The sequence below is a fragment of the Oenanthe melanoleuca genome, chromosome 17 (assembly GCF_029582105.1).
Source record: "Oenanthe melanoleuca isolate GR-GAL-2019-014 chromosome 17, OMel1.0, whole genome shotgun sequence".
Classification (NCBI taxonomy): Eukaryota; Metazoa; Chordata; class Aves; order Passeriformes; family Muscicapidae; genus Oenanthe; species Oenanthe melanoleuca.
The window spans coordinates 3,460,300-3,483,432 of NC_079350.1; the positions used below are offsets into that span (position 1 = coordinate 3,460,300).

At 42.6% G+C, this 23,133-nt stretch overlaps 1 protein-coding gene across 3 annotated transcripts in view; it reads right to left on the reverse strand.

The window, feature by feature from the left end:
• The window catches only part of COL5A1 (collagen type V alpha 1 chain), a 143,594-nt gene that overhangs the window by 102,104 nt on the left and 18,357 nt on the right, over positions 1 to 23,133 (reverse strand). For all 3 annotated transcript variants that reach the window (XM_056504922.1, XM_056504921.1, XM_056504923.1), the window contains exons 2-4: positions 7,857 to 8,024; positions 2,568 to 2,781; positions 1,555 to 1,717 (exon numbers count right to left, since the gene is read on the reverse strand). In XM_056504922.1, the coding sequence (XP_056360897.1) occupies positions 1,555 to 1,717; positions 2,568 to 2,781; positions 7,857 to 8,024 (545 nt within the window). The remainder of the gene's footprint in view (positions 1 to 1,554; positions 1,718 to 2,567; positions 2,782 to 7,856; positions 8,025 to 23,133) is intronic.

Genomic DNA, 23,133 nt, shown 5'->3' on the forward strand with positions numbered 1-23,133 from the left:
CAGGTCCCACTGCCCTGTTTGAATCCTTCCAGCAAGGGAGCCATGGCCACAGAAAGGGTTAAAAGGGGAGCAGGGAGAGCCCATGAAAACCTGGATTTAATTCCCTCCCTGGCAGAGGGATCAGCTGTCCCAAAGTCAGAGCAGCCCTAAAATCCACCTGGGAACCCCCAAATTCCAGTTGTGCAAATCCTGTTATTGCACAGAATGGAAATTCAGGGTTTTCCTCCAGCCTGGGTGTGACACCAAGTCCTTGCAGTGGAAATTTGGACCTGAGCTGGAGAAGAACTCTCCACATTTATTTATCAATAAAAGCACCCAGAGCTGAAAGATTTGGCAGAACATCCCACACTTGCAAAAGTCACTCCAGTGCCCCTTAAACCCAACTTTTACTTCCTATTTTAATTGTCCAACTTCCCAAGGAAGAGCTCTTAATTTAACACAATTTCAATACCCAGGCCTCCCTCTGTAACTGGGATTTTGGCATTCCAAAATGTGGATATTCAGCCTGAATTCCTGCTCTGTGTACAGCAGACCAGCTCCCAGATGTTGGTAATTTTAAACAGGCTGGAAGCTTCCCTCTGAGTGACAGCAAAATGCAGGATTTGCTATGGTTTAATTAGCCTGGATATGAAATATTCCCCATCCTTTGCTGGGCTGGGGGGGCCCAGGAGATCCAGCTCTTCCTCTAAATAAATCCCATAAAAATAAGGAGCTGGAGATCAACAGGGCTTGGTTTGCACCCCACTGCACTCAGTGCTGATTTTAGGAAGCAATTCCACCTCCCAAGGAAGATCAGGAATGGGATTCTCCTCCCCAGGCACAGCAGAGAAAGTTGATTTTCCAGGGAAATGCAGACACAAAACAAGTGCTGAACTGTGGGGGAAAACCTCTCCCATCTGTAGCTTGTCTGTAAATAATGCTGTGCCTCTGCTCCCATCCCATCCCATCCCATCCCATCCCATCCCATCCCATCCCATCCCATCCCATCCCATCCCATCCCATCCCATCCCATCCCATCCCATCCCATCCCATCCCATCCCATCCCATCCCATCCCATCCCTCAGGAATCCTTGGGGAGCAGAGTGTGGGAGGTGACAGCCAAGCTGTTGTGTCATGGAGCAGAAGAATCCATGGCCAAAGATGAGATTCCTGCAGCCCCAGGGTGAGCAGGGGTTTGGGAGGGAGCTGCTTCCCTCACCTCAAAATCCCAGCACAGGGATGGATGAAAACCTTGGGAGCCCTTCCCAGTTTAAATGTGCCAAGAGCTACGAAATCCCAGTTTGGAGATGATCTAGAACCCCAGCAAGGGCTGGAAACCAGAGAAGCAGAGGAGCTCACTCCACCAAGGCCACCCAGTTCTCAGCAGGATTACAAAAAATCCAAAATAAAAACTCAAAAATCCCGTTTTCACCATTATTACAAAAAAATCAACACAAAAACTCAAAAACCCCGAACGGCAGCGCTCTACTACGTAAAAATATAAAACAAAAAATTTCAACAATGAGCTGGGAGCATCCCATCACCCCTGGGGAAGCTGCTGTGGCTGTGGCTCACCTCAAACACCTCCTCATCCAAAATCCTGGTGCCAAACACGATGATGCCGTTGACATCGATGATGGGATGCTCGCTCCGGTCCAGGAACTTGGTGATTTTCTTTTTACAGTCCAGAACCAAGGTGACATTTTTCTTCTGCACACTCAGAGCCACTCGGTGCCACCTGTGAGGACACAGCCCACAGATGGGTCAGGCACAGCCCTGATGGCAATGGTTGTATAAAAAAATCATTTCTGGGTTTTTGGTTTTTTTTTGGTTTTTTTTTATGTGATCTTTCATGTGAATCCTCCCAGGGTTTGCTGGGCAAGAGAAATTCTGCTTGCCAGCTTTCCTCCCCCCAAATCAGGCAGCAAGAATTAGGGATAAAACCACCCTGTTGACTCCCCTCTTTTTCAACCTCAGCATGGACTTTACAAAAAAACCTGATTTTTTTTTAAGGCACTTCACAGCAAAATCAACATTTCTATCCCTCCAGGTACCAGGCAGCAGCACTGACTGCTCACTTACAATTCTTACAGATGTCAAATTGGTATTTTAAACAGGCTGGAAGCTTCCCTCTGAGTGACAGCAAAATACAGGATTTGCTATGGTTTAATTAGCCTGGATATGAAATATTCCCCATCCTTTGCTGGGCTGGGGGGGGCCCAGGAGATCCAGCTCTTCCTCTAAATAAATCCCATAAAAATAAGGAGCTGGAGATCAACGGGGCTTGGTTTGCACCCCACTGCACTCAGTGCTGATTTTAGGAAGCAATTCCAGCTCACAGGAATGGGATTCTCATCCCCAGGCACAGCAGAAGTTGATTTTCCAGGGCCAAAATATTTTATTTTTTTTTTGGCCAAACAAAGGCCAAAATGACAGGTTGGGGCACCTGTCAGCTGCCAAATACATTTCTATATTATAGATATTCCTACAAATATTCCTATTTTATACAACATTCAACATGCTGGCACGGATACAAACAATGAACTGGTTTTTTTTTTTTTTTCCTTGGTGCACAAAATGTCACTTACTTGCCATCTGCTAGGTTAATGCCTCTAAAGAGAGGATAGTCTTCTGGGCCTGGCTTTCCTGTATGGTCTTCATACAGGAATACAGGAGATCTACCCAACTCCACACCAATTTGCTGGATCCCTTGCTCATTGTAAATTGAGATCAAGAAGGACTGACCTCCTTTCTTCGCTTTTACAGTGGTTAGAATGGAGAAGTCCTCAGGGAAGGGGGAAGCTGGAGTGGAAAAGCAAAGAGGTTAGTGAGGTTTCCTCAGAAATAAGGAATCAGCAGCACTAAAAGTTCACACAGGGCCAGGTGACAGCGTGGCTTTTCCCCAAATGCTCTGGGTGAAAGGGAAACAAAATTCTACAAAAGTTGTTGGCTTAAATTTGTAATTTTTGCACCCAATTCTTCCAAAAGAAGCTCCCTTAAAGATTTTTGGGACACAAGGCAAACCTTTCATGGGATGAAATGAATTTAAATTGTTGAAGGGACAAAGGAAATCAAGCATCAGGCTTGAAGGGTTTTATTTAAGGGAGCAGAGAATTGCATCAGGATTTGTTCATTCCAGAGGAGAACAGGGGATTTCGTGGTTTTGGCTTTTAGGGTTGCTGCAGAAACACACACACACACATTAAAAAAAAAAAAAAAAAAAAAAAAAAAAATCTGAGAAAGGAAATAAATCTGGCAATCAATAGAAAATGCTAATTTGTCTGCTAATTAAACAGCATCTCGTTTCCTGCCTTTTTCTCCTCTCAGGAAAGAGCTGTGTGTGATCACAGGTGATTTCTGTCTTTGTTTCTGCAAGGTCTGGAGGATCAAAGCCATTAAAGTCTGTCAGTACAGGGTCAACCTGCAAGGCCAGGCAAACACTTAAATTTTACTCCCCTCTTTCTTTGCCTTTCAGACTGAAAAAACTGAGCCCAAACTGAAAATCCTGGCTGCACATCCCAACGAGGGCAGCTTGAAAACCACCAGCAGCACTCATCAAGAATATTTCTTGATCAAATTACACCCCCAGCCCCCTCAGGTGCTGCATTTCAGGCTCTGATTCTCCCTTTGGGGGTTCCAGGCTGTCCAAACCAAGGATTGGAGCTCTGGAGGAATCAAGCAGGGCAAAGTGGGGCAGCCACCGTGGGGTTTGTGACGTGTGTGCCACTGGTGGCACCCAGGGGACACTGGGATCCTGTTTGAAGTGCAGATGTGCAGCCAAATAAACCACAAAAAACCATCCAGATCAGTGCCCAGAAGCTTCAAATAGATTTTCTTGAGGTTTTTCCTAGATGGTGTCCCAGGGGTTCCCACCCAGGGATGAGGGACGTGGCACTGGGGAGTCCTTGGCACCACACACAGAAACCCTGAGCTCATCCTCCTCCTCTTCTGACTGAGAGATGCTTTAATTATTAGGAATAAAGTGGTTTTGATGTATTTAGCTGCCTGCAGCAGGGAAGGGGATGAGGCAGGAGCTGCAGCAAAACCAGAATTCCTGCAGAGCAAAGGGAGAATTCCAGGGGTACCTATGGAAAACCACTTTGTGCCCACTCAATCCCCCTCACTTTGGGTAAATAATTTGGGGAGCTGCAGAGGAATTAAATCCCATTCTAGCCCGATTCACCCCCAGGACTCAGGCCTGGATTTTTGGCAAAAGCAGCAGCAGAATTTGGTGCCTCCCACAGGATGCCCTGAGCCTTGTCTCCCTCCTCCTGCCTGAGCCAGGACCATGTGCCTTCCTGGCTGCAATTACAGCCTCCAGATTTGGGCCTTTTATGTAAAATAGTTCATGTCCAAAATTTCATTATGAACCCACAATACAGTACCTTTCAACTTGGACAAGCTGCCAACTCATTAAAAAGCTGCTTTTAATTTTTTTCCTTCACGATTATCAAAATGTCTCCATGGTGATGCGAGTTTCTCAACCCAAATAATCATAATGGATGAATTATAGCTGACATTACTCTGTTACTGCTCTGCTGTCCTGGCAAAATAACAATGCCTGCACTGTCAGAGGCAGAAACGAGCCGGGCTGCTGAAGCAGGGATGAAAACACATCCCCACACACACACACACACCAACACTGAGAAATACAGAAATGCACCAAGCACGGAGAAATTGACCCAAATCCCTCCAAAACAATGAGACACCCCCCAGCAAACGCTTTGGGGTGGAGGCTGAGCATCCTCTCCGTGAAAATCTGCTGCACCTCATGTCAACAGGGCGAGTTTGGAGCTTTCCCCCCCCAATCCAGGTGTTCCCAAACACAGCCTGGAACACAGCTGGCCTGGGCAGGGCAGGAAAGCTGCAGCAAAAATCAGCAGAGCAGCAGCACCAGCTGCTCAGGGGCCATCTCCTCAGCCTTGACACTCTTGCTCCCCACAAAAGCTGCTTTCCAATTTTCCTTCCTCTGAGGAGACTCCCAGCTCTGCAATGGCTTGGTTTGCTCAGGGGGGACTGTTCAAGCTCTAACAGATTTCTGAGAAGGCAAATGACACTTGCAGATTTGATGGAAGCACACAAATGACATTTTGCTGCCTTGCCTTTCTTGCTTTTCTTTCTGGAAAAGCACAGGTTTCGTGGGGAAGCAGGACTTCTTCAAGGAGCCAGGACAAAAAGCATCTCAGCAGGTTTGGTTGTTTTTTTGTTTTTTTTTTTTTTCACTCTTTTGAGCATGAAAAAACAAGTTTTATATATATAGATATACACACATACATCTTGCTTTGCTGGCTCTGGCAGCAGAATGCAAAGCCCATGAAATTACATCTTAGAGAGCACCAACTTCTAATTAGCACAAAATATTCTGCACAGAGCAGGTTTGCCAAGGGTGCTGTGGAGCAGAGAGGGAGAGCTCAGCTCCAACCACCCTCCTGGTGACACAAAAACCCCAAAACCACATTGCCCTGGGACACTGCCCTGCAATTACTTAGTTATCTTTATCCCCTCTCTCATCTGGGGAGGAGAGCTGAAGTCACATCTTGTTAAAGAGATGAGGAAACATTTTTGGATCTGCTGGGAAACACTGGGAGTTCTTCATTTGGCTCTTCCCTGCTTCCTGAGCAAGCAGCAGAGAAGCCTCAAGGGCTTTGGAAGTTTTCAAGGTGGGACTGAGCTGGTTCAAACCCCCCATGGTTGCCCAGGTGATGAAATGATGGAAAAGTTGCTACAGAGCTCCATCCTGATCTTCTCACTCGGGGGAGATGCAAACCAAGAGCTCAGTGAGGGTGAGGATATAAAAGTAATAAAGTACAAAAGGGACAGCCAAGAAAATCTTCTACAACACTGAGTTCTCTCCTGAGACCAGGATCCAATTTCCCCCAGAGACCAGAATTCAATTTTCTCCAGGATCCAGGACTCAGTTCTATCTAAGGACCAGAATTTAATTTTCTCCAGGACCCAGGACTCAGTTCTATCTAAGGACCAGAATTCAATTTTCTCCAGGGTCCAGGACTCAGTTCTAGCCAAGGACCAGAATTCAATTTTCTCCAGGGTGCAGGACTCAGTTCTATCTAAGGACCAGAATTCAATTTTCTCCAGGGTCCAGGACTCAGTTCTAAGCAAGAACCAGAATTCAGTTTTCTCCAGGATCCAGGACTCAGTTCTAACCAAGGACCAGAACTCTGCTCTCCATGTTTGTGTTCCCTAGGTCAGAACTGCTGTGATCCAATCCCCTTGTTAAATAATTTGATATATTCATTAAATAATCAGCCAGAATTTTCCAGCCATACTTTTACACCTTCAGGTCTCCACCATTTGCTGGTTTCTGTTACATGGAAGTGACCAGGCAAGACTTGACAGAAATTACTGGCAAGCTCTGAAATCCACTCCAGCCGGATGTTCCAAATTTCCTTCAAACACTTTTGAGCTTGTTACACCAGGCCTAAAATTTTAAGTCATTCCAGGAAGGTGACATGAAAGGCCAGGAAGTCTCAACCTGTGCACTTGGGCACACTGTGACTTCATCTGTGACCAGAAAGAACTTTCCTGCCCTGGGCAGCAATGAAGATAAATTTAGGTTCTGCAGATATTTAAGCCCAGCTTTAGGCCAGACTGAGCAGCTCCTTGGCTGCATGCAGTGATGTCCAGCCTGTCACATCACCTGTCCTCACATCAGGCTCAGTTTGTGCTCCTCTCACCACAATTAAATGGATTAATTGTCACAGCAGCTCCTCTGCCCTGCCAAGCCCTCATTCCCTGCCCAGCTCCAGCAGCCCCCAGGTGACTCAGGGACACCTTGGGAAGCAGCAGTTTGGTGGTGGCTGCATCTCTAGGGCAGGGAGCAGGTTGGGTCCATAATTTCTTCTTACAAACACATTGGACTCTGTGCTGATTGTGCCTGGGCCTGAAAAATTCAACTCAGGCAGCAGTAAAATGGTCAGTGCTCTTTGAGGGCATCCATCCCTTCAAACATCCCTTCAAACATCCCTTCATCCATCCTTCATCCATCCCTTCTTCCATCCTTCATCCATCCCTTCATCCATCCCTTCATCCATCCCTTCAAACATCCCTTCATCCATCCCTTCATCCATCCCTTCAAACATCCCTTCATCCATCCCTTCATCCATCCCTTCATCCATCCCTTCATCCATCCCTTCATCCATCCCTTCATCCATCCCTTCATCCATCCCTTCAAACATCCCTTCATCCATCCTTCATCCATCCCTTCATCCATCCCTTCTTCCATCCCTTCATCCATCCCTTCATCCATCCCTTCATCCATCCCTTCATCCATCCCTTCATTCATCCCTTCATCCATCCCTTCATCCATCCCTTCATCCATCCCTTCATCCATCCCTTCATCCATCCCTCCATACAACTTTTCTCAGGACATCTGGGCCAGCCTGTTCTTTTTATCTGGTGATAATAACAATAGAAATAGAAATAGAAATAGAAATAGAAATAGAAATAGAAATAGAAATAGAAATAGAAATAGAAATAGAAATAGAAATAATAGAAATAGAAATAGAAATAGAAATAGAAATAGAAATAGAAATAGAAATAGAAATAGAAATAGAAATAGAAATAGAAATAAATGAAATAGAAATAGAAATAGAAATAGAAATAGAAATAGAAATAGAAATAGAAATAGAAATAGAAATAGAAATAGAAATAGAAATAGAAATAGAAATAAAAGTAAAAATAAAAAAATAAAAAAATAAAAATAACAATAAATATAAAAATAAATATAAAAATAAAAATAATAAAAATAATATAAAAATAAAAATAAAAATAAAAATAAAAATAAAAATAAAAATAAAAATAAAAATAAAAATAAAAATAAAAATAAAAATAAAAATAAAAATGAAATCTGGACTCACCAGGGTACAGCTGCTTTGTTGGGGCGCTGAGCTGAGCATCCTTTGTTACTCTGTAAGCAACATCTGCTTCTTTTGAAGATCTTCTGCTTGTGCAAAACCCCGTGGTTTTTGTGATACCATCAGGTAAATTGTGAAAATCTAACACCTTCAACAGGTCTGCAGGTTCAGCTGGAAAGGGAGAAGGAGAAAGAGGAATTAGGAACAACAGGAGGGGCAGTCCTGGGCTGCTGGAAATGCTCAAACCCACCACCACAGCCTCAAACCAGCTGAAATTTGCTCTGGGACATCCATGAAGTCATTCATTTCCTAATCTGCATCTCATTTATTAATTTCCTCATCTGCATCTCATTAATTAATTTCCTAATCTGCATCTCATTAAAATGTCTTAATCTGCTCTTGCTCACATCAGCAGAGGTGGAGGCTCCAGAAAGGGAAGAGCCAGACCTGAATTAAAAATTTTAAATGAAATTATTGTGAATTTTGACTCAGTGGTTGGAGTCAAATGGTGTCAGAAATATGAACCCAAAGCAAACTGGGCTGGGCTGGTTTGGGCTGGGAGAGGTTAAATCTCATCCTACAGCTGATATGGGGCTGCATTTGGGATTTTGGGCTGGGAGAGGTTAAATCTCATCCTACAGCTGATATGGGGCTGCATTTGGGATTTTGGGCAGGTTAAATCTCATTTTAGCAGCTGATATGGGGCTGCATTTGGGATTTGGGCAGGTTAAATCTCATCCTACAGCTGATATGGGGCTGCATTTGGGATTTGGGCAGGTTAAATCTCATCCTACAGCTGATATGGGGCTGCATTTGGGATTTGGGCTGGGAGAGGTTAAATCTCATCCTACAGCTGATATGGGGCTGCATTTGGGATTTTGGGCAGGTTAAATCTCATCCTACAGCTGATGTGGGGCTGCATTTGGGATTTTGGGCAGGTTAAATCTCATCCTACAGCTGATGTGGGGCTGCATTTGGGATTTGGGCTGAGCACAGGGCTGATAACACCGAGGTGTTCTCACTCCAAGGATTTTCTGCTCCCCTTTCATCAGCTGGGAGGGGTCCCTGATCCATGGGATGTTTCATTTTCTAGGGAATCATGCCCAGCATGGTGGGAAGTGGGAAAAAAAGGAGTATACTTGAAGGGATAGTGCTTGTCTTCCCAAAAAAAATTAAAAAAAAAAAAAAAAATCATGATCTGTGATGAAGCCCTGCTTGGCATGCCCATGGGGGAAAGAATTCCTTGCTTTATTTTCCTTTCTTTACTTATTAAACCACCTTTATTTCAACCCACAATTATTTGTCCCCCATTTTTTCTGTTTCTCTTGCTTTACCTATTAAATTGTCTTCATCTCAACCCAAAATTATTTTTTTGAACACTTTTTCTGATTCTCTTGCTTTACCTATTAAATTGTCTTCATCTCAACCCAAAATTATTTTTTTAACACTTTTTCTGATTCTCTCCCCCATCCCACCTGGCTGCATCATGCCCACCAGCACAGAAACCTTGGACAGGCCTTTTGTAATTTTGGTCACCAAGTGTAATATCAGAAATTTCGGTTACTAAGAAGCTCAGCCCAATGTTTGCACAGAAAAAATCCATCTCCATTGTTAGGCAGCTCTGAAAAGTTTCCACAATCCTAAAAAAATCGGGCCCTCAATGGGAGATTACAAACATCTGGCAGAGCCAAGGGAACGGTGCAGATAATAAAGGAGCAGAGGGAGCCTGGCTGAGCAGCAAACAGCTGGAATATTTCCTCATCCCTCACTGACACCTTTGTCTGAGCTCTCCTTGCCATCTGGATCTTCAGCCAGGTTTTATTCCACACAAAATATCTGCACAGCTACAGCCCAGGCTGGGTAAAGCACCCAAAATGCAGCAGAGCTCCCTCCCTGTGCCCCAAGTGCTCCTGAGCTGGCCCAGCTCTGTCCAGGAGGGAAAGGCTCAGGGAGGTGGATTCCAGGTTCTGACACAGTTTTGGGGTCCCCTGCCAGCTTTGGGGGTGGGAGTTCTCAGGAGCATCTGCAGAGGAGCCCATCCCCTGCACGGCTCCATGTGTGGGGCAGAAATTGTCACATTTTGGAGCTCTCTGAGCAGCCCCAGCCCATCCCCAGTGCCCTGGTGGGGCATTTCCCATCCCTAAAGGATGATCCTCAAACACTGCACCTCATCTTCTGTCCCCAGGAGCCTCCTCTGTGCCCCCAGAGCCAGATATTCAAACAGAAAACCAGCTGGAACCACTCTGCCCCCAGTGCCCCAAGCTCCTGGAAATCAGAGAGGAGCAGTGTCAGCTTCTCAGGTTATCTTCTAAACAAGCAAGCAGCTAATAGTTCAAAAGGTTATTTATTGCAGAGCACATCAGTCTCCACAGGCAATGGCAAAGCAATGGCAAATGCAGGGGCAATAAGGGAATGGCCAAAAGCACCAACTCTCCCCAGTACAAACCCTTACACAGGATTTTCCCAACGAGCTCAGACACAAACTCAGCCACCACTCCTTAACCTGTTAGAATTCCAGTTTCTCCACCACTCCTTAACCTGTTAGAATTCCAGTTTCTCAGCACACCAGGTTACCTATAGAACTACACATACAATCTATCTTGTTCTATCTGAAAAATGTCAGCAATATTCTTGCTGTAGCTCTGTTATGTCTCAGTCCTGTCTACAACTGTGGGCCTGGAACCTCTACTGAAGATATCAGTGTGTTCCAACCTTCACTAGAGGAATCCAGATCTTTCACTTATTAAAAGCATCAGAACTCACCCTAAAACTTACAAACTGACTTTTACTTAAATGTCACCTTTATGTGTGAGTGGCTCAATGCACTCCAACCCATCCACAGGCTTTAATTCAATCCCTGCACTCTGATTTCTCTCTGAAGAATCCAGAGACCCCTGACTCACTGACTCCAACAGAGCAGGCACAGCCCTCAGCCCCTCCCCAGCACAGGGACAGCCCAGCTCTGCCCAGTGCCCCAAACCACAGCCCCCAGCCCCAGCACAGGAACAGCCCAGCTCTGCCCAGTGCCCCAAACCACAGCCCCCAGCCCCAGCACAGGGACAGCCCAGCTGTGCCCAGTGCCCCAAACTAGAGCCCCCAGCCCCTCCCAGTGGGACCCCAGCATAGGGACATCCCAGCTGTGCCCAGTGCCCCAAACCAGAGCCCAGCCCCAGCACAGGGACAGCCCAGCTGTGCCCAGTGCCCCAAACCAGAGCCCCCAGCCCCTCCCCAGCACAGGGACAGCCCAGCTGTGCCCAGTGCCCCAAACTAGAGCCCCAGCCCCTCCCCAGTGGGACCCACAGGGACATCCCAGCTCTGCCCAATGCCCCAAACCAGAGCCCCAGCCCCTCCCCAGTGGGACCCACAGGAACAGCCCAGCTCTGCCCAGTGCCCCAAACCAGAGCCCCCAGCCCCTCCCCAGCACAGGAACAGCCCAGCTCTGCCCAGTACCCCAAACTAGAGCCCCAGCCCCTCCCAGTGAGACCCCAGCACAGGGACAGCCCAGCTGTGCCCCAGAGATCAGTGCTCTCAGATCAGTGCTCTCAGCAGCAGCTCCCACTCCTGCCCAGCCCAGCATCAGTCCCTTCCTCAGGTTTTCCAGCCCAGCCCAAGCTCAGCAGTGCCCTGGAGGAGCTGCACAGCAGGACAGAGACCTGACTGGCAGAATTCCAGGGGGTTTGCTCTGGGCTGGGCTCTGCTGATGAAACCTCCCTTTCAGTGTGTGAGTGATGAATGGCATCCCTGTGCTCATCACCCACAGCCCAGCCCCTGCTGCCTCAACACACACAGAGTCAAACCCCAAATATCCCAAACGACACCAAAATCACACCAGAGGCTGCACCAAAAATCTGCACAGCCCTGGAATAAAACCAAAAAAAGGAGCTTGGCTTCCCATCTTAATTCAGCAGAGGTGGCAGGGTCTAAACTCACTCTGCAATGCCCAGAGGATATGTAATAAATATAATAAAATTCAAAATATCATAAATAATAATATATAACACTGCAGAGCATCAGAGGAAGGGATAGAGGGGTAAAAATTAGTGTCAGAAATTTGGCTTTTTTTTTTTCATTTCCAGGGAAATGTGGAATGAAGTGATTGTCCCATCCCTGGGAGTCTCCAAGGTCAGGTTGGACAGGGTTTGGAGAAAACCTGGGGCAGGGGAAGGTGTCCCTGCCATGGGACCTTCACCACTCCATGATTCAATCATTCTGGGAATAAACTGATGATGAACCAACAGTGGCAAAAAGAGGAATTTAACCCCCAATTCCTCCATCACCACAATTAATCACAACCTTTCTGATTGCTTAAACACTTGTTAAAACCTGGATCAGAGGCTCTGACCCAGCACTGGCCAACAGATTTTTTATTTTTTTTTTTCTTTCTCCCATTTCCATATTAGAGCAAACCAAGCAGGATTCTTTGGGAAAAAAATCCTGATTTTGGGCTGGATATCCACCTGCCCCCACCAGGTTGCACCAGGCAAACCCCATTCCCCACTCTCCTTCCTCTGAGTGTTCTTTAAAACAAATTTTTAGAGGAAAAGGTGCTTTAAACCCTGCTGATCCTGCAGGATATGTGCAATAACAAACAAGGATTTTATTTCAATCCATTGCACCTGTCAGTCACAGAGTCCACTCAATCATTATCCAAAGTTTCATTTCCCCATCCTAATTTTTGGTTTCCTCTCCTAAATCCATTTTCCCTGGCCAAGGGAAAACAAGGAAAAAATTAAATATTATTATGTCCTCAAAAAAAAACCAAAAAACAAAACAACATCAAACCAAATAAATCAACTCCCAACAAACCAAAACACCAAAAAAGCAAAACAAAACAAAAATAAATCTTTTTAGCACTGAAGATCAGGGAAACACTTTCTCCACTCAATCATTATCCAAAGTTTCATTTCCCCATCCTAATTTTTGGTTTCCTCTCTTAAATCCATCTTCCCTGGCCAAGGGAAAACAACGAAAAGGATTAAATATTATTATGTCCTCAAAAAAAAAAAAAAAAAACAACAAAACAACATCAAACCAAACAAATCAACCCCCAACAAACCAAAAGACCAAAATAAAAAATAAACCAAAACCAAAATAAACCTACAGAAAATCCCAAGAACCCAATGGAAATGTTGCTCTGGAAATTCAGAGCACACTGCAAATCCCAGCCTCAGCCAGAAATCATTAATCAAAGCCATATTTATGTCTGTAATAATAATTTTTAACACCTTGAACAGCCCCACAGCACTCCCATAAGTCACCTGTGTGTTCCTTGTGCATATCCTTGCTCCCAGGGTCTGAAAAATTACAAATTGCAAGCAGCAGACCTCAGAACAAATCTCATTTTTCAGGGTTTTTAATTAAATGCTGACCCCTGAGGGAAGTCACAGTGTTTGTTTGAAGTTGTCACAGAGCTGAGGATCACCAGGGCTGGGGACAGACATTCCCTGTGTTTTCCCAGTTCTCCCAGTACAGGGAACTGGGCAGCACTGGGCAAAAGGAAAAATCAGAAAAATCAGAGTGTGGATTCCAGGGAATTGTAAAGCTGAGCTCTGCCCAGCCTGCTCCAGGCACCCATGAGCCAAACCAGCCACTCTGTGACAAAATTCAGGGGATTTCCTGGAACTTTCCTCCAAATTTTTTCCCTTCAAAGTGGAAAAAATTCATCTGGAGGCAGAAATTCCCAGTGCACAGAGCCCTGGTGTTGTTTTAACCCCAGGCTGGGGGTGTGCAGGAGGGGAGGGCCAGCCTGGAACAGGAAAATTTTCTTCCAAATTGGGATTTGGGGCAGCAAGGGGCATCCCAAAGAGCTGCAGGGGTTTGTGATGCACTCTCAAAAAAACCATTCTGTGCTCCCTGTGCCATAGGTGAGGGATGAAAAAAACATTTCCTGCTCATTCTGGGCTCCTCATCCTTCACCAGTCCCACCAGGCTGGGGTTTGCAGGTTTGCTGCAAGCAAAGCTTTCCTTCATGAGCAAAAACCACAAAAATATTGATATTTATCTCCCAGCAACAAGTGACAGCAAATAAATCCAACCAGGATCGTTTCTCCTTGAAAAGAATTTCAGGACACCTTCCCCAAGTTCTGTCCAGCCTGGCCTTGGGCACTTCCAGGATGGGGAATCCACAATTTCTCTGCACAACATCAGCCTCACACAGAAGCTTTTTCCATATTTTTAAGTGATTTTTTTTTTTTTTTTTTTTTTTTTCAGCAGACCATGAGGGGTCAGAGTCCTCCCCCCAAATCTTCAATCCCAACCTGCAAAACCCATCCAAGTTTGGGGTCCCTCCAGAGAATCTGACAGAGGGATTGATGCTCCAAATAAACCCTTCCCCTTCCAGCTTCAGCAGCCTCCAAATCCTTTTCCAAGATATTCTTAGCCCTAAATAAACACTCAATTATTGCCTGGGCAGGGCAGGGCTCTTTCCCTGGGTTTCTCACTCCCCAGAGGTTGCCTTGAACATCTGGGCTCACATTTGGAATTAAAACCAAGAGGTATTTATAGATTAGTTCCTAATTTAGGGCTATCAGATTATTCCTAGAGTTCCTGTGTCAGATCCAGAAGAAATAAAAGCAAGTGAGGACTGGAAGTTGCTTCCCCTTAGTGATGATTTTTTTTTAAAAATGAAGCTGGGAGTCTCCTTTTCAGGCTTCTGGGATTTCAACAATTTTGCCTCCTTATCTAAACACTTTTCACCACAGCTGACCCAGCTGCAGCCCTGGGATAAGTGACTAAAACAGGGTGGCAGAGGCTAAAATAAAACAGGGCCTAAAATTAGGATATCAAGCCCCAGCTGCTGTTGCTCCAGCATCCTTTGGATGGGTTTAACAGATTCTTTTAAATTCTTCAGCAGCCCAATAAAACACAATTATTTATTTGGGACAAAGAGAAAAGGCAGTTTTAAAGAGAATTGAGGAATTTGAGCTGCAGGATTGAAGATATTAAAGGTTGTTCCTTAGGAAAGGGTAGAACAGAGGGAATTAAAAAAAAAAAAAAAACAAAAAAAAAACCAGCTGTGGAAAGGGTCAGAACTCATCTGCTCCTCCCAAGGGCTGCCACAGAGCTGTGTCAATTCACAGAATATTTCACCAGTGACTCATGACATCCCCTTATTTATTTATTTTTTCTTTTTAAAAAAGCCCAAATAATCCCAACTGGGAACAAAGGAAACCATTCTGCAGAGTCAGATCCTACATCTAATCCCAAAAGGAAAAGAAAGAAACCCAGAGCTGAGACTGGAGCAGCTCAGAGACTCCATGAAATTCAAAGAATCAAATAATCCCTGTTGATTTGAGCAGAAATCCTTTTTGTTTTTTTAATTAAATAATCGATTATTTGGGTTTGTGACAAAGCAGCTAACAGTGAGCAAAGACAAGGTTTTCCTTTATGGAATGGAATTAAATAATCTGCTGCAAATTCCCTGCAAAACTTACAGATCCAGCACCCAGAAATCAGGCAAAAGTGGGATTTGGGGTGAAATCCCAGCCCTGCTCTAGGGCAGAAAAATCCTGATTGTTTTAAGAGGGGCAAAAAAGAATCCAGCAGCAAAGGGGTGGCTCAGAGGAGGATGGGATTTTCCAGGATTTTCCAGGATTTTCCAGGATTTTCCAGGATTTTCCCTGCACAGCCAAGGGACAAATCCAGCCTGGACACCCCTAGCAGGGATTTCAGCACTTCCAGGGAGCTGTTCCCCCATCACCACAAATCCTGGAAAAAGGGATTAAAACCCCCAGGGAACAGGGAAAGGGGGTCCTGATCCTGTTTTAGGGTTTGGAGTCCCTAAAAGAGCAGCTCCTTAAAACCAGCCCTAAATGGATGCAAGTTTTGTCCCGTTCATCCCCAAGCTCTGGTTTTTTTGGGGTTTTTTTCCCCACAAAATCCCATTTTGAAGTCACTGCAGGGGATGAAATCACAGCCAAGGGGGCTGAGGGTGCATTTCCCTTTCCCTGCCCCACATCCCAGCAGGGACTCTCCCTGCCTGTCCCCATCTGTCCCCCAGGAAGGGGCAGGGGACAAATCCTCCCTCCCTGAAGGAAAAGTTCCATCCATGGAGCAAAACCCACAGAGTTTTCAGGGCAGAGCCTGGGGGAAGCCTCTGCCCCACATCCCTGCCCAGTGCCCAGGGAATTACTGGGGAGTGATGCTGGCAGTGGGGGCAGGGGAAGGAGGGGGATCAGCAGCTCTGGGGGCTGATCCCATAGATTCCATCCCATAGATCCCATCCCATAGATCCCATAGATCCCATCCCATGGATCCCGTAGATCCCGTAGATCCCATAGAACCCATAGATCCCATAGATCCCATAGATCCCATAGATCCCATAGATCCCATCCCGTTGATCCCATAGATCCCATAGATCCCATAGATCCCATAGATCCCATAGATCCCGATCCCATAGATCCCATTGATCCCATCGATCCCATAGATCCCATTGATCCCATTGATCCCATCCCATAGATCCCATAGATAGCTCCCATTGATCCCATAGATCCCATAGATCCCATAGATCCCATTGATCCCATCCTGTAGATCCCATTGACCCCATAGATCCCATCCCATAGATCCCATTGATCCCATTGATCCCATTGATCCCATCCCATTGATCCCATCCCATAGATCCCATCCCATTGATCCCATTGATCCCATAGATCCCATCCCATAGATCCCATTGATCCCATAGATCCCATCCCATTGATCCCATTGATCCCATCCTGTAGATCCCATTGATCCCATATCCCATTGATCCCATAGATCCCATCCCATAGATCCCATAGATCCCATTGATCCCATAGATCCCATCCCATTGTTCCCATAGATCCCATAGATCCCCATCCCATAGATCCCCATCCCATAGATCCCATTGATCCCATTCCCATCCCATAGATCCCATCCCATTGATCCCATAGATCCCATCCCATAGATCCCATTGATCCCATCCCATAGATCCCATAGATCCCATCCCATAGATCCCATTCATCCCATCCCATAGATCCCATCCCATTGATCCCGTTCATCCCATCCCATAGATCCCATAGATCCCATCCCATTGATCCCATTCATCCCATCCCATAGATCCCATCCCATTGATCCCATTGATCCCATCCTGTAGATCCCATTGATCCCATAGATCCCCACACCATAGATCCCATTGATCCCATTCCCATCCCATAGATCCCATCCCATTGATCCCGTTCATCCCATCCCATAGACATGATCCCATAGATCCCATCCCAGACCCAGGAGCGCTTTCCAAGCTCCCCACCCCGACAGGAATTCCTGTTTCACTGTGACAGTTTGGGAAGCGCTCCAGCCCTGTTTCATTCCTGGCAGGATCTCTGCCCTTTGAGCCTCCGAGGCTGAGGGGAGGCCAGAATTTGGGAATTTGGGAATTTGGGATCTGTAAGAGCCCCAAACTCAGCAGACCCACAGGTGGGAGAGCTGATGGGGCAGGACCCAAAAATTCAAATCCAGAACGATTCCCTAAGGAGAATCCTTAAAACCAACCCTAAAAGGATGCAGGTTGTGTCCCCCTCACCCCAAATTTTGTATTTTTTACACAAAACCCCATTTTTAAATCACTGCAAACTGCACTGAGCACCTGGAGATTGAAATGTTTGGGTTCCATTCTCCCCAAAAAATAAAAAATAAAAACCCTCAGCACCTCCTCTGCAGGTGGAGCTGTGAGATTTCCCAAAATTTCTGACAAAGCTTAGAACCCACAGAGGGCAGCTGGGAAATTAGGAATTAATTCTTCCCTGTTTCTCTGCAAATGGGATTTATATGAAATTTATATGGGATTTATATGAAATTTGTATGGGATTTATATGAAATTTGTATGGGATTTATATGGAATTTGTATGAAATCTGTATGAAATTTATATGGGATCTATATGAGATATGTATGAAATCTATATGGGATTTATATGAGATTTGTATGGGATCTATATGAAATTTATATGGGATCTATATGGGATTTATATGAAATTGATATGGGATTTATATTAAATCTATGTGGGATTTATGTGAAATTGATATGGGATTTATATGAAATCTATATGGGATTTATATGGGATTTATATGGAATTTGTATGAAATCTATATGGGATTTGTATGAGATTTTTATGAGATTTTTATGGGATTTATATGAAATCTATATGGGATTTATATGAAATTTATATGGGATCTATATGAAATTTATATGGGATCTGTATGGGATTTATATGTGATTTATATGAAATCTATATGGGATTTATATGGGATTTGTATGAAATCTATATGGGATTTATATGAGATTTATATGGGATCTGTATGGGATTTATATGGGATTTGTATGGGATTTATATGAAATTTATATGGGACCTATATGAAATCTATATGGTATTTATATGAGATTTATATGGGATTTATATGGAATCTATATGGGATTTATATGGGATTTATATGGGATCTATATGGGATCTATATGGGATTTATATGGGATTTTTATGGGATTTATATGGAATTTGTATGGGATTTATATGAAATTTATATGGGATTCATATGGGATTTATATGAAATTTATATGGGATTTATATGGGATTTACATGAAATTTATATGGGATTTATGGCATTTGTATGAAATCTATATGGGATTTTTATGGGATCTATATGGGATTTATATGAAATCTATATGGGATTTATATGAGATTTATATGGGATTTATATGAAATTTATATGGGATCTATATGAAATTTATATGGGATTTATATGGAATTTGTATGGGATTTATATGAAATTTGTATGGGATTTATATGGAATTTGTATGAAATCTGTATGAAATTTATATGGGATCTATATGAGATATGTAGGAAATCTATATGGGATTTATATGAGATTTGCATGGGATCTATATGAAATTTATATGGGATTTATATTAAATGTATGTGGGATTTATATGAGATTTTTATGGGATTTATATGAAATCTATATGGGATTTATATGGGATTTGTATGGGATCTATATGAAATTTATATGGGATCTATATGGGATTTATATGAAATTGATATGGGATTTATATTAAATCTATGTGGGATTTATATGAAATTGATATGGGATTTATATGAAATCTATATGGGATTTATATGGAATTTGTATGAAATCTATATGGGATTTATATGAGATTTATATGAGATTTTTATGGGATTTATATGAAATTTATATGGGATCTATATGAAATTTATATGGGATCTATATGGGATTTATATGGGAATTGTATGAAATCTATATGGGATTTATATGAGATTTATATGAGATTTATATGGGATTTATATGAAATTTATATGGGATTCATATGGGATTTATATGAAATTTATATGGGATTTATATGAAATTTATATGGGATTTATATGAGATTTGTATGGGATTTATATGGGATTTGTATGAAATCTATATGGGATTTATATGAGATTTATATGAGATTTTTATGGGATTTATATGAAATTTATATGGGATCTATATGAAATTTATATGGGATCTATATGGGATTTATATGGGATTTGTATGAAATCTATATGGGATTTATATGAGATTTATATGAGATTTATATGGGATTTATATGAAATTTATATGGGATTCATATGGGATTTATATGAAATTTATATGGGATTTATATGAAATTTATATGGGATTTATATGGGATTTACATGAAATTTATATGGGATTTATGGCATTTGTATGAAATCTATATGGGATTTTTATGGGATTTATATGGGATTTATATGAAATTTATATGGGACCTATATGAAATCTATATGGTATTTATATGAGATTTATATGGGATTTATATGGAATCTATATGGGATCTATATGGGATTTATATGGGATTTATATGGGATCTATATGGGATCTATATGGGATTTTTATGGGATTTATATGGGATTTATATGGGATTTACATGAAATTTATATGGGATTTATGGCATTTGTATGAAATCTATATGGGATTTTTATGGGATCTATATGGGATTTATATGGGATCTATATGGGATTTATATGGGATCTATATGGGATTTATATGGGATCTAGATGGGATTTATATGGGATCTAGATGGGATTTATATGAAATTTATATGGGATTTAAAATAAATCTATATGGGATTTATATGGGATTTATATGGGATTTTTATGGGATCTATATGGGATTTATATGGGATTTATATGGGATTTATATGAAATTTATATGGGATTTATATGAAATCTATATGGGATTTATATGGGATTTATATGAAATCTATATGGGATTTATATGGGATTTATATGGGATTTATATGGGATCTATATGGGATTTATATGGGATTTTTATGGGATTTATATGGCCAGCAGGATCCTGTTCCCTCTCAGCCTCTTCCAGCAGCACTCAGAGAAACTGGATCAGGGGATGAGAAGGAAAAATATTTTTTCCTAAAATAAGAAATCTGGGGGAAAAAAAACCAGCCAAAATGGGCAAATTTGGGGGGAACAGGAGCAATTCCAGAATAATTCATTTTCATGCACTGCAGGTTTTTCACTTGTCTGCAAAATTAATGGGAGCAAGCAGAAAACATTTAATTTTGAAATATTTCATTGGCTGATTCAGGAAAAAAAAATAAATTAAAAAAAAAAAAATTGAATTATTTCCACTATTTCAACACAGGGGAGAGAAATATAAAATTAATTATTTCCCAACCAACTCTGAGCATTTAATTCCTACCTGATCCTCCTCCAAAATCCAGCAGGAAAATTTCCAATTAATACCTGCTTGAATCGAGGAGAAATGTTTCTGGAGCTTAATTCCCAAAATTTCTCTGGATTCTGATTTTATAGAACCCACACAGGTGCTGCTTTCACAAAAATAGCAGGAAGAAAATTAAAAAAAAAAAACAAAATTTCAAAATTTCATCCATTCTCAACCCCCAAGGAACGTCTTAGAGCAGGAAAAAATTAAATTTAAATTAAATTTTTATTAAATGAAATTGCTCCCAATTCGATGTTTAGATGGATTTCCTTGTGAAATGTTATTTTTTCTGTAGGTCAGAAGAGGTTTTTTTTTTTTTTTTATGATAATCTAGAATTAGAATAATATAGAATAGAACAATAAAATAGAATAATATAGAAACATCCAGCTCATTTCCCATTATAAATAAACCTCAGGTACAGGGTGTGTTTCCAATTTCAGAAATTGGATTTTTTGGGTGTTTTTTATTTTTTTGGGTTTTTTTTTTTTGTTTTGTTTTGTTTTTGATTTTGATTTTTTTTTTTTTTTTTGGGTTTTTTTGGTGTGTGGTTTTGTTTGGGTTTTTTTGTTTGTTTTTGTGGGTTTTTTTGTTGGTTGGTTTTTTAGGGTTTTTTGTGTTTGTAGTTTTTTGGTTTTTTGGTTTTTTTTTTTTTTGTGTGGTTTTCTTTGTTTTTAGTTTTGGTTTATTTGGGTTTTTTTGTTGTTGAGGTGGGTTTTTTTTTTTGTTTGTTTGTTTTTGTGGGGTTTTTTGTTGGTTTGCTTTTTTTAGGGTTTTTTGTGTTTAAGGTTTTTGGGTTTGTTTATTTTTTTTTTTTTTTTTTTTTTTTTTTTTTTTTTGCTTTTTTGTGGGTTTTTTTGGGGTTTTTTTTGGGGGTTTTTTTTGGGTTTTTTTTATTTTTTTACATTAAAATCGCAGGATTTCTCCCCTTGGCTCAAGGAGAAGTTTCCTTCCCATGAAACGAGCACATCCAGGGGGATTCGGACAAAAGGAATCCCACCTGCATCCCAAAAATCCCTGGGAGCCCCCACAGCTCATCCCTCTGCTAATTACTGAGCTAATTACTCAGCTAATTACTGAGCTAATTACTCAGCTAATTACTGAGCTAATTAATTACTGAGCTAATTAATTACTGAGCTAATTATCCAGCTCCGCCCTCCCCATCCCACCTGGGATAGGAACCCCAAAAACAGGGATAGAGACCCCAAAAACAGGGATAGGAACCCCAAAAACAGGGATAGAGACCCCAAAACAGGGATAGAAACTTCTATATGGGATCCAAACCCCAAAAACAGAGATCTAAATGCTCCACATGGATAGAGACCCCAAAAACAGGGATAGAGACCCCAAAACAGGAAAAACAGGGATAGAAACCTCTGCATGGGATCCAAACCCCAAAAACAGGGATAGAGACCCCAAAACAGGGATAAAGACCCCAAAAACAGGGATAGGAACTCCAAAAACAGGGATAGAGACCCCAAAATAGGGATAGAGACCCAAAAAACAGGGATAGAGACCCCAAAAACCGGGATAGAGACCCCAAAAACCGGGATAGAGACCCAAAATAGGGATAGAGACCCCAAAAACAGGGATAGAGACCCAAAAACAGGGATAGAGACCCCAAAACATGAAAAACAGGGATAGAAACCTCTGCATGGGATCCAAACCCCAAAAACAGGGATAGAGACCCCAAAAACAGGGATAGAGACCCAAAAACAGGGATAGAAACTTCTATATGGGATCCAAACCCCAAAAACAGAGATCTAAATGCTCCACATGGATAGAGACCCCAAAAACAGGGATAGAGACCCCAAAAACAGGGATAGGAACCCCAAAAACAGGGATAGGAACCCCAAAAACAGGGATAGGAACCCCAAAAACAGGGATAGGAACCCCAAAAACAGGGATAGAGACCCCAAAAACAGGGATAGAGACGCCAAAAACAGGGATAGAGATCACAAAATAGGGATAGAGACCCCAAAATAGGGATAGAGACCCCAAAAACAGGGATAGGAACCCCAAAAACAGGGATAGAGACCCCAAAAACAGGGATAGAGACCCCAAACAGGGATAGAGACCCCAAAATAGGGATAGAGATCCCAAAAACAGGGATAAAGACCCCAAAAACGGGGATAGAGACCCCAAAAACGGGGATAGAGACCCCAAAAACAGGGATAGAGATCCCAAAACAGGGATAAAGACCCCAAAATAGGGATAGAGACCCCAAAAACAGGGATAGAGACCCCAAAACAGGGATAGAAACCTCTCCATGGAATCCAAACCCAAAAACAGGAATAGAAACCCTAAAAACAGTGATCCAAACTCTCCACAGAGATAGAAACCTCTCTGTGGGATCCAAACCCCAAAACCAAACAGGGATAGAAACCCTCCACATGGATAGAAAACTCTGCATGGGATCCAGACCCCAAAAACAGGGATGCAAACCCTCCATGGCATCCAAACTCCAAAACCAAACAGGGATCCAAACCCTTCATGGGGATAAAAATCCCAAAACAGGATCCAGACCCCAAA